We start from the raw sequence: 10,708 nt of genomic DNA on the forward strand, positions 1-10,708 counted from the left end.
ACATCTTGTCAGTTTTTATAGTTTTATTAAGAATCTTCATGTAAAATACTAGTCACAATGTACAGTACAAGATTATATATATATACAGAGAGAGAATGTTTTTGGTCCTTAAAAAATGTGATAAAAAAGCCTCAAAGTAACTACGTACACTATAGATAATTCAATCCACAAGACTTACAGACATTAACTGATGAATGACCGTTTAAATATTACACATTACACTCTATAGTACTTTAGAAAACAAAGGTATGGTCCACTTCATCATTCAATGGAGGACTAAAACACTGTAAATATCACATTTTCCCCACATAATAAAGCTAATTTACATAACGCCTCGTGCAGCAGTAGGGGAAGATGAATCCTGATGCACTCACTGTCAAGAACTTCATTTGGATTATACGTGTGGTGATTATGCTTTTTTGTTTGAAACAGAATGCAGGCACAATAACATATTTAAAAACTTCAAAATAAGAGCCAAAAGTCTTTTTTTTGTTTTCACAATGTTTTCAGCAGACATACAGTATATTGCTCCTGATGTTAGTTTAATAAGTAAAGGCAATCAGTCATTTGCATCAGTAACCTGAGCATGATAGGAGGTAACAAACTGGTGAATATTTACATGAAATAAGAACTGACCACCACACGTTGTCCATGGTTAGAGTGACAGAACACGTCTAACAGACACACATAGCAGACAATATAACTTTATCCTTGGTTCTCTTCTAGCTTGGGAGGTTGAATTTCAGAAAAACGAATACACCCGCATGCCGTCTAGTTTGTTTAACAAATGTCCATTCTTTCTGCGGAGGATAATTTGGTTGTCCGTCTTTGAAAAGTTAATCAGCAGGCACCAAGTAAAGGAATGATCAAGAACTTGTAGACATTTGGACACCGAAGGCTGTGATGAAGACGTTGACTACGACTATGATGAAGACAAAGGCTGTGGCAAAATTCTCCAAGATGTCCAGCTTGTAGTGCATTCTCTCATCATTTAGATTCCACTTCACTGGGAATAGAGAAACAAAACGTGAAGACAGTGAATTCTCCGTCAGTAAGACTCAGCTCCTCTCCCCACGAGGTGGCAGCACAGAGCTTCCTGTCACATTAGCCGCGAAGTAATCATTACTGAAGGCTGAGATACAAATTAACAGCATCTGACAGCACTGCCCTCAGGTGAATAATTAGCTTATTCCTCCACCAGGATATTTCATGCCTCGTCGCTCTGGAAAACATGCAGGTTCATTTTTTTTAACCGAGAACAAGTCGTGCAATCTTACTAATGTCAAATTTCCTGTGATGGACTACATTTTCCCAATAGGGACGAGAGTGCTTTCAAATTGGAAACAGCTGACAGCAGACACCCATTTCTTCCTGCTGTGGCTCTGTAAACTCTGCTGCCTATCAAAATATTACTCTCTGTTGGGAGAAGATAACAGTATAGCTGGTGGAGAACGCACCAGAGTAGACTTTGTACTGCAAGACATCGGTGTTCCAATTTATTGATTTGCAGTTTATAGTAATAACATTGGTGCCATAAGGAGAAAGGAGGGTGTATATAAATGCTATCAAAGCCTAAAAATCAGCCTCTGTAAACCTGTGAAAAAACACTGCGTGATAAATTTGCAGATTTGTAGAAAAACTCTTGCCCTATGTCTAAACACTTGTGCTGATGTTAAACAACGCCTACACACTACTTTTAACTGTTATGACTTTGTTCAATACACTGAATTAATACCTATTATATATAGTTTTATCAGTTTCTTGTATTAAATGGGGCCTAAGGATAGACAGTGTCATATACTGAAAACATTATAAGATGGATAATCAGACCTGACTTGACTTTCCAAAAATGTCTTCATGTGAAAAATTCTAACAAGCGAGTATCAAATGGAAATAAGGTCATGACCTCCAAACTTACAGATAAAGATGAGCAGAACTCCCACCAGGATTTGTAGGATGAGAGAGATGCTGATGAGAATAATGAGGGGCACATAGAAGGGGAATTGTGATCCCTGTGCTAACACCGCCTTCAGCTGGGAGGCATTAGCCATCAGCAGAGCCACGTCCAGCATGCTTTCTGCCACGCTCTTCTTATTGGCGTAATTGTTCATGTTCAGGGGTTTTTCTCTCCTCCTCCTGTCTGGCCGCAGTGGGACCTGAGCACAAACACAATGTCTGACATCAGTATGACACACAGAAAGGCACACGAAGGCCTTGACAATCAATTTTCCGCTACGTCGGTGCAGGATTTGACATGTTACGGCTCTATTACTGTAGGTTTACTTAACAATAATAGACACAGTCATCAGATGTCAGTTAATGTATTATTCTGTTCTGCCTTCATCTAAATAAACACACGTAAATGGAAGACTTATCCTTCAATGCACAGCTTTACAGTGACACAGCAATACCACCAGTTTTCCTGTCCAGAAACTTGTGTTCCAGCTGTTGTTGGAATGTGTGGGGATTTCTTTTTTTTTCCTTTTTTGCTAAACCCAAATTGCAGAAGTACTTCAGAACTAATATACATTTTTAATGTCCAACACAACAATCAAAATGAATATCTAAATCCACACGAGACAATCAGCTCTTAGCTTGTTTAAAATTATAACTATTTGCCAAAGTGATTACAAATATCAAATTCAACAGAATATATGTGAAAGTTGTTCAGTACTCCAATTTATTTGATGTGCAAATCTTTTCATGTTTTAATCACTTTTTTTTGTTTTAGAATAACTAAGCTAACCTCTTTTCAAGAAAATATGTCAGCGTAATGACAAAACTAAAACCAGAATTGTGCAATTCCAATATTTTTGTTTTCTGTGGAAAATATTTATGGAAGTGAAAGTCTTTTTTATGGAACAGAAACAACTTTTGCGTAGTTGATCACTGAGCTAGTTTCAGTTCAGTGGCTGGAAAAGAATTTCATACCACTTCCTTTCTTTCGAACTAAGCAGGTCACTGTAGTGCCAGAATCACCTCGACCAAAAAACACTTTAAAATATCAATGAAAACACTTTTGTCACAATTACGCAACACGTAAGATAGGAGAAGCCACGTTCTTGTAACAATAATCTAGCTCACATTCACTGGTGCAATTTTACTATTATACAATGGTATTTCTTAAATAACAAGACAAAACAGTTCCATTACAGCTTAGATGGGCTCACTAATCCAAGCCGTAAGAAGCTTCCTTTTACCTAGAAAGGCAAAAAGAGCTTTTCTCTGTTTTACTTACAGGTGAAATGAGTGTGAGGTGAATGGTTAATTGAGAGACACAACACAAACATTACATCAAAGAAAAGCAGTGTCATTTCTGAACCCCTTCCTTGTCTTCATATGATTACAGAATAGAGTTTAGGGTTTCATCTGGGTGGAGTGTAGCTCAGCTGTCCGACAAAGTCAACCTTGTGCTCACATTGGAAACATCGAGTGCTGAGATTGAACTCTGCGTTCCTCTTTTTACAACTGTAAAAACCTGCCAAGCTCAAAGAGGAAAATGATGCTCTTGTGGTAGACTGACACACAAGTGTGAAAGCTTTTCCCCGCTACATCCACTCTCTATAATAGCTTCATTTACCGTTGAGCCCGACTGATACATCGGTCAGCCAGTTTTTCTGATTTGAAAAGATAAGATCCATCCATCCATTGGACACCGTTTTATCCTCAATAAGGTTTTGGGGGAGGACCCTAAGTCAACTGGGATAGACTCCAGCCCCCCCGCGACCCTAATAAGGATTACGCGATGTATAGATAATGGATGGATGAACCAGGACTCATAATGGGCCTTTGAGGGGTCATGAGTCACAACAGAGAGCTTGGTCAGTCTTTAATGTGTCTTTTTTTTTAATCTCATATGGCAGAAATCTCTGAATTTTCCTGGTAGTTCTGATAGTTTTATGAACCAAGATAGTTATTAAGCTTGAGTAAATGAGACATCAACTAACAGAAATGGTTAAAACAATGAATTTCTATTTTTAGTCTCATCATTTTGATGCTGGGAATTTTCCTTTGGGGCCAAAAATTTCCCCTATAAAGGAAAGCCCCTGTGTATATACACGGAACAAAAGTATAAACACAGCATGAAAATAGTCTTCTTTTCTGAATTACATGTAAAAAGTTTTTGAGCTGTTGAACTGGTAACAAAATCTCAGCTATTGAGTTAATCCACACCCTGTTCAGAGAAAGAGAGAGACCAGTGCACAGAAACCCCTTTGACCAGTGACAGGCCTTCTTAAAATGCCATCTTTATTAAAATGACACAATGCCACAGATGTCAGGACAAAGACAAGAACAGACTGTGGTGAATGCCAAATGCTGGCGTGTCAGTTAAGGCTTTAGCCTGACGCTTAAATGTCCACAACTCCACCATTCATCTTCTAAGAATTTGTTTCAGACAGCACGCACTCTGCCTCCTGATTCTCTGGATGAACATGTTTATGAATATGACATTACAGGATCTTGTCCCCCAAAATATCCAATAACTTTTCCAAGTCCTTCAAGAAGAGCAGGATAACATTCCACTAGCCAGCATTGACAACTTAATTAACTCTACGTGTTGGAAATGTGAGACTAATTACTGACTTGTGATTTCTGGTCTATGACTCCAATGTTCATGTTATCACTTACAATGTAATGTATCCATTCTGTTGTAGAGATGCCGTGTGTTGGAACAACAAACACTTATTCGCCTATGTTAAAAAGAATGGATGGAATTTTAACAAAGCGTCATGTGCTGCATTCATAATGTTGTTCAGTAGATAAAGAATATGGGCCAATATTCTGACATCAGAACCTTCATTCCCTAAAACCGGTATCAACAGTATCAGTTCGGTTCTAAAAACAAGCTGGCCTGCAACTATTTATTAATTATATTAGCATTTATTCCTGTAATTGTATTGTGTACAAGTACCTATCACAAGTTGAGAGCTCAAGACATCAGCTTCATAGTGTTTGCTTAACCCAACAATCTAAATGCCAATAACACTCCATTTAAGAGCACATTAGAGATGAGGTAAAAGCGTAATAAATGTAATAAATTATCTAAACAGCTATTAATAGTTAATAGTATATATATTTTGATGATCAGTTAATCAAATAACACAAACGGCACAGTCAACTATTGCTGACCAGTTTCACTGTATTGTGTTTTAGTTAACCACGTTGACAGCAGTTTTCCATGACTAACTGTGTGGTTACTCATTGCTCTCCTCTGCAGAAGTCAACCTGCGTGTACTTCCCAGTGACATAAGTTGTGACATTTTCTTGCAGACCACTTCCCACTGAGAGTTTTCATAAATGTACCACAGTTTTATTTAAATACAACACATGGCAAAATGGGACAGCTAAGCTTTGCAATGAGTATTTTTTTTTCAAGAGATACATAAAATAACCTAAAACTAATGCTTCAAAGTAACTGAAAAGGAATTTCATGAAGACTAGTTGGTATTATGTCATAAAAATGAGCATGATATTGCATACAATAACAGCCTATAACATCCCAGAATGACAGTGGTAATTGAAATGACATATTGTTCTGACATTAAAATGTTAAGCTTTTAAATATCTAAAAAATACCAAATTCCTATCTTGCTTACAGTTTATTTTGTAATGGGATGTAATTATGTGTCAAAATTACTAAGAATCATTCTATACTACTTTTGCCCTTTTGAAAATGGGCAAAAGATATAGTTGACATCCCATTTTGCTAGTTGTGTATTTTTAAAATGAGAAACTTTGACTAATAAAGAAAAAAATGTTTTGGAGAATCGCAAAATACATGCTGTGTTAAAAAAAAAAATCACATTTCTAAGTTAAATCAAATATCATTTGTCTTAAATATGTTATCAGAAAGCTTGCTGGAACTAAGGTATGAGGAGCTAGCATAACCATGTTTTAACTGGCGTAAGACTTACCATGCCAGTAAAAGCTCTAACTAGCTATTTGTAGCTACTTTACTTGTTCTTCTGATTTGTATTTATTGATTTAAATAAATAAATATTAAATATTTTTAAATGAGTGAACAAGTTGGCCAGTGTGGTGGCCATGGTCAAAGCTCTGTTTTTTTTTTTTTTTTTTTTTTTACTTTTCAATACTTTAATTGTGCTGCTGTATTTGATTACATTATAATATTGGCATTACTCATCTTCTACAATTTTTTTTTTTTAACAGCTGTACACAGTAGCACTGGAGTGATTCTGTAATTTTTTTCCAGAATTAAAACAATTCAGAAAATGTCCCATTTTGCCAATAGTCACTATGAGATGTAATTGTTTACAGTACAAGTTGAGGTTATCATTAGCTATGAATACCTGTTTATTTTTCAGAAAACCTCTCATCACACAGATGATATTTAAAGATACTTTTTCTACAAAGAAGTATTGTTTTAGCAAACCCATTGGGCCACATCGTATGCCTGATTTGGGTCACCACCTGATCCTCTTCAGAGCGATGTGCTCTGGGCCCACATTGTCTCCTGTATCTGCTGTCACTGAGTGTAAACTGAGTAGATAACAGCAGGAAAATCCCTCAGACACGAGTAACTTTGTAAACTAGCAGTGAAATCTGAGCCACATTTAACCAATGCGTCGCTGCTGCCCGGTTACATCAGATAAATGACACTCGTTCAGCTGCCTTAGCAAACATCTAACATCATGAGAATCAGAGAGATGATGAATAAACATTTCCACTGTAACCGGAGAGTATCTATCAATGTAACCTGGATATTCTCCGTGGGAACCGCCGCTCGGTTGACCCTGAGCTGGGTGTTAGTGGCGGCTGGCTAGACCCGGAGATGTTCCTTTGTAGCCGCTGTCTTACCTCAGCGTCGCCGTTTCTGTCAGCACCGCCGTTCATTTCTAAGTGTTCTGTAGCCATGTTCCTTTGGTCAGAGTGTCCAGGAGAGGCTGTAGCTCCGCTGAAGGCTGTCAGAGACTCGCTGGAGTGAGGCACAGAGTGTACATATACGGTTGAGGAAGAGGGGTGACCAGCTCCAGACTACCGCCCTCCAACATGGGGGCGGCTGTCCTCTGAGAGCCGGGGCTCGGAGGAGAAGTGTGGGAACGGCGGGCTGCTCACTCTGAGACCACTACCGATACTTATTAAGACGTTCTTACACTACAGTTTAACCAAAATACTCACATAGTGTAAACAGTAACGGTCGTGCAGCGGTTTTATTGGGATTATAGTCACAGAAATGCCTACTCATCAACGCACTGTTCAACTAGTTGGGCTTTACTGACACCCAGCGTCTAAATGCGGTATTACAAGCTGGTTATCCTATAGTTTGAATACAGTATGTACACAAGTATGCTTAAAGTAAACAAATTTAGAGCATGATTGAATCATAACAGACTACAGAGTTATTATTATAAAACTTAATGTAAATCTTATTTTAGCTTACTTATTCCAGTAATTTCAGTAATGCATTGTACTTACATCTTATTGCTTTGTACTTTTTAGAAATGCAGTTCTTGCCTTAAGTAATTGCTTTTTTTTCTGAGCAATATCTGGCACAAGAATTTCATTGGGATTAATAAAGTCTTGTCTTATCTTGTCTTATCATATCATACGGTATGGTATGATATGGTATCATATCATATCGTATGGTATAGTATCTTTTCTTATATCGTATGGTATAGTATCATATTGTATCATATCATATCGCATTATATCATATCGTATCATATCATATTGTATCCTTTCGTATCCTATCATATCCTACTGTATGATATCATATGGTATCTTATTGTTTTGTATCATACTGTATCATATCGCATAGTATCGATTGTTCTCAACGTCACAATTCACTTTCATCAATACAAACTTTTTACTTCCACAATAAATTAACTATATTCTCAAATTTTGATGACATTTTGACTTTAACTGCTTTGATTTTTCTATGTAGAGGGTTTGATTATTGCTAAAGGATTTACAATTAAGGGGTCTACGACAAAAGTCGTAGCTTTACTTTATTAACATCGATATTTGAATTCATGAAATAGAAATAATGTGAAGTCAACAGGGATATTTAGCTGACAGTAGCAAAAGAATTCAAGCTAACTAGCTAGCTAGTGCTAAAGCATGCTAATGTAGCATAGCTAATTAGCTCAACACAAAGAGTATTGAAGAATTCTGAAGAATAGAATGGAAAGCGTTAAATTCATTGATGTCCCTCAAAAGTACTAATTTGACATTTTTATGTAAAACCGAAAAAGATTGTTATTTTTCATTCACACTAATGGAAAAGAGTCCATGTGACTCTCGTGTTAACGGTAAAGAAAGGTTTGTATAATTATATTCTTTAAAAACAAACACAGTCATATGTTGTACTGTCAGAATTTTGCATCATTGTACCTCAAAACCACCCTGCATCCTGTCCAGAGTGTCCCCTGCCTTCGCCCCAAGTCAGCTGGGATAGACTCCAGCAACCCCACAACCCGAATGAGGATTAAGCGGTGTATAGATAATGGATGGATGGATGGATGGATGTACCTCAAAACCACTCCTTCTGATATACTGAGACGATTAAAATGATTCCAACAACAGCAGGTCACTCTCTCTGGCCGGTGTGGCATCGGCCCTAAATCAACACTGACATGCAGAGAGTGGCGGAGTCAGACAGTTTTCATAGGGGAGGCCCAAAGCTGAGACCATTGCTTACACTGGGGTGGCACAGTGTCTGATTAACTGTCTGAAGGCTGAGTAATTTTTGGTGGGGTCATTCACTCTTATCATTTGTTTATCCAGACAAGAGTGCCATGCAGAAGAACATGAGAGGTCATGTAGAGTTTAATACACTTTATTAGAAAATTGTTTATAAAGATTATTGATAATTGCAATCTAAATGATATAAGTATACAATTGATACTGATGTCCACAGTGTCCTTGTTCTGCTCAGGAGACCCACCTGATTGAGACCCCACATTCTGTCCATCCACCTTCAGTTTCTTTCTTTTGATTGCAGGTTCTGTCAGTATTGTATTGTTCTCTGTTTGTATTGCTTGTTTTTAAATATCTTCAAAGTAGGTTTCATCCCTAAAGTCTTTTAGAGTCTTTACAAAAGCTTTAACCAAATCCACAGCTAAACCTACATTATGCACACTTTGACTAATAAGAACATATACAAACAGATTCTTTATTTACATATAATAGGACATGCATTCTTAAATTGTCTGTACAGAGTTCAGTGACAATAATACAGAATCTTAAAATGCTACAAAATCTGTGTAAACATTTTCTGGTTGGTTGGAACTACTTGGTTATATATGATTCAGTTGCAACAATGACTGCTTTAGTTCTGCAAAATATTTTTTTAGAAAAATAGTAGTTACTGGATTTGACTCCATTTCTGTTAGTACATGTTTAGCCCTCTAACAGGCTTCACACTTTGTTGTGTGGGGCCAGACTTTAATCTGTGATGGCTGTTTTCTACAACTAATCATATTGTACTTTAAGCAAAGATGACAAAGCAAGAAGCACCCGGTTGGCTTTTCTACTGAAAAGTCTTGTGGCCATCTGTTGAACAGCCGGTGAATAGGATGCCAAGACATCACTTTCATTGACACATTCATAGTTTCACATTGTAAACAAGCCCTTGAAGACCAGACCCCACCCACCAACTGGTTCCCATTATTTCCAGTGTTTCCCTGGTGACCAGGGCCAATTTGCCTCGTAAAGCTGATCTCATAAAATTTAAATCTGTTCAGATGTTCGTGGAAAAAACAAATACACTGATGTCTTACTTTAAAGCAATTTGCTACAATAACTCACTAAACCCTCATTTAAGGCAACATGTGGGTCAAAGTTATGTATGACAGACAACTACTCTGCTAAGATTAACTAGATTTTATATTTTTTCTTTATTATATCAATTGTGCTGAGAGGAAATGTTTTCATTAGCATTAGGAAATATCATTTTAACATGACAAACTACGTTTTCTGTTACGCATCACTAGAAATTCATCATAAAGTGACTTTAGGACAAAGGGTCTGAACTCTTTAAGGACCTGATTGTGTATTTCTTGTCAGGTTTCTGGGGTTTACTTATCTTTAGTGATGACATAATTATAATACACTGTAATCATAAAAGAAATGGTCCAATGACAGGTAATCACAAACAAAAAATGAAAGTAAAATATTCTAATTCAAATACAGTAGAGAAACATAGTTATTTATAGATTTTCTTAAATTATTACATCTTCATTAAACTGATAGACCTAAAAATTCTGCAGTGAGGCGGTTTTATTTGACAGATTTGGGGTTATTTATTATGATCAGATAGATTCAAAAAAAAGTATTAATACATGCTTTGGATTCTTCAGTAAAAGACATATTTTGGAAGTTAATAAAATTGATCCATCATTGATTTCAAAACACTCTTGTTTACTTCATGCAGATGAAAATTTACAATATCAACTAATTAGTCTCTGTGTCGTGACCCGACTTGTGGGCCGCAACATAAAGCAAAACCCAACACCAGAGTTTACAAAATAGGAGTTTATTCAAGTAAAAAAAAAAAAGTAAAAAAATCTAAGGAGCCATAAGAGCATGGTGAGCTGCCGCAGAAAAGCATGGTGACAATACAAGACTCCTCATTGCCCTTTATCCACCTTCTTAGTACAGTTGAGACATTTAAGCCTACATATCACCCAAACACTCCAGTACTACCTCCGTAAAGCCAGTGCGTGTAAAGAGGAGACAACAGGCC

General features: G+C 36.9%; 1 protein-coding gene across 1 annotated transcript; it reads right to left on the bottom strand.

Moving 5' to 3' along the window:
• Positions 1–5: 5 nt before the first annotated feature.
• On the bottom strand, positions 6–7,197 carry ninj1 (ninjurin 1). Its single transcript, XM_023296941.3, has 3 exons — positions 6,820–7,197; positions 1,919–2,156; positions 6–1,006 (listed from the first exon to the last, which is right to left on the bottom strand). The coding sequence occupies exons 1-3, from the start codon at positions 6,874–6,876 to the stop codon at positions 867–869; spliced, it is 435 nt and encodes a 144-aa protein (XP_023152709.2). The 5' UTR covers positions 6,877–7,197; the 3' UTR covers positions 6–866.
• Positions 7,198–10,708: the final 3,511 nt, after the last annotated feature.

Source organism: Amphiprion ocellaris, chromosome 5, assembly GCF_022539595.1.
Source record: "Amphiprion ocellaris isolate individual 3 ecotype Okinawa chromosome 5, ASM2253959v1, whole genome shotgun sequence".
In the NCBI taxonomy this organism is placed as follows: domain Eukaryota; kingdom Metazoa; phylum Chordata; class Actinopteri; family Pomacentridae; genus Amphiprion; species Amphiprion ocellaris.

Bases quoted from the DNA above. Each gene is read 5' to 3' on its own strand.
- ninj1 (XM_023296941.3), bottom strand. From the start codon at position 6,876: ATGGCTACAGAACACTTAGAAATGAACGGCGGTGCTGACAGAAACGGC. The intron at 2,157-6,819 runs GTAAGACAGCGG...GTTTGTGCTCAG, and splicing joins ACAGAAACGGCGACGCTGAG to GTCCCACTGCGGCCAGACAG. The intron at 1,007-1,918 runs GTAAGTTTGGAG...CTCTATTCCCAG, and splicing joins AGTTCTGCTCATCTTTATCT to TGAAGTGGAATCTAAATGAT.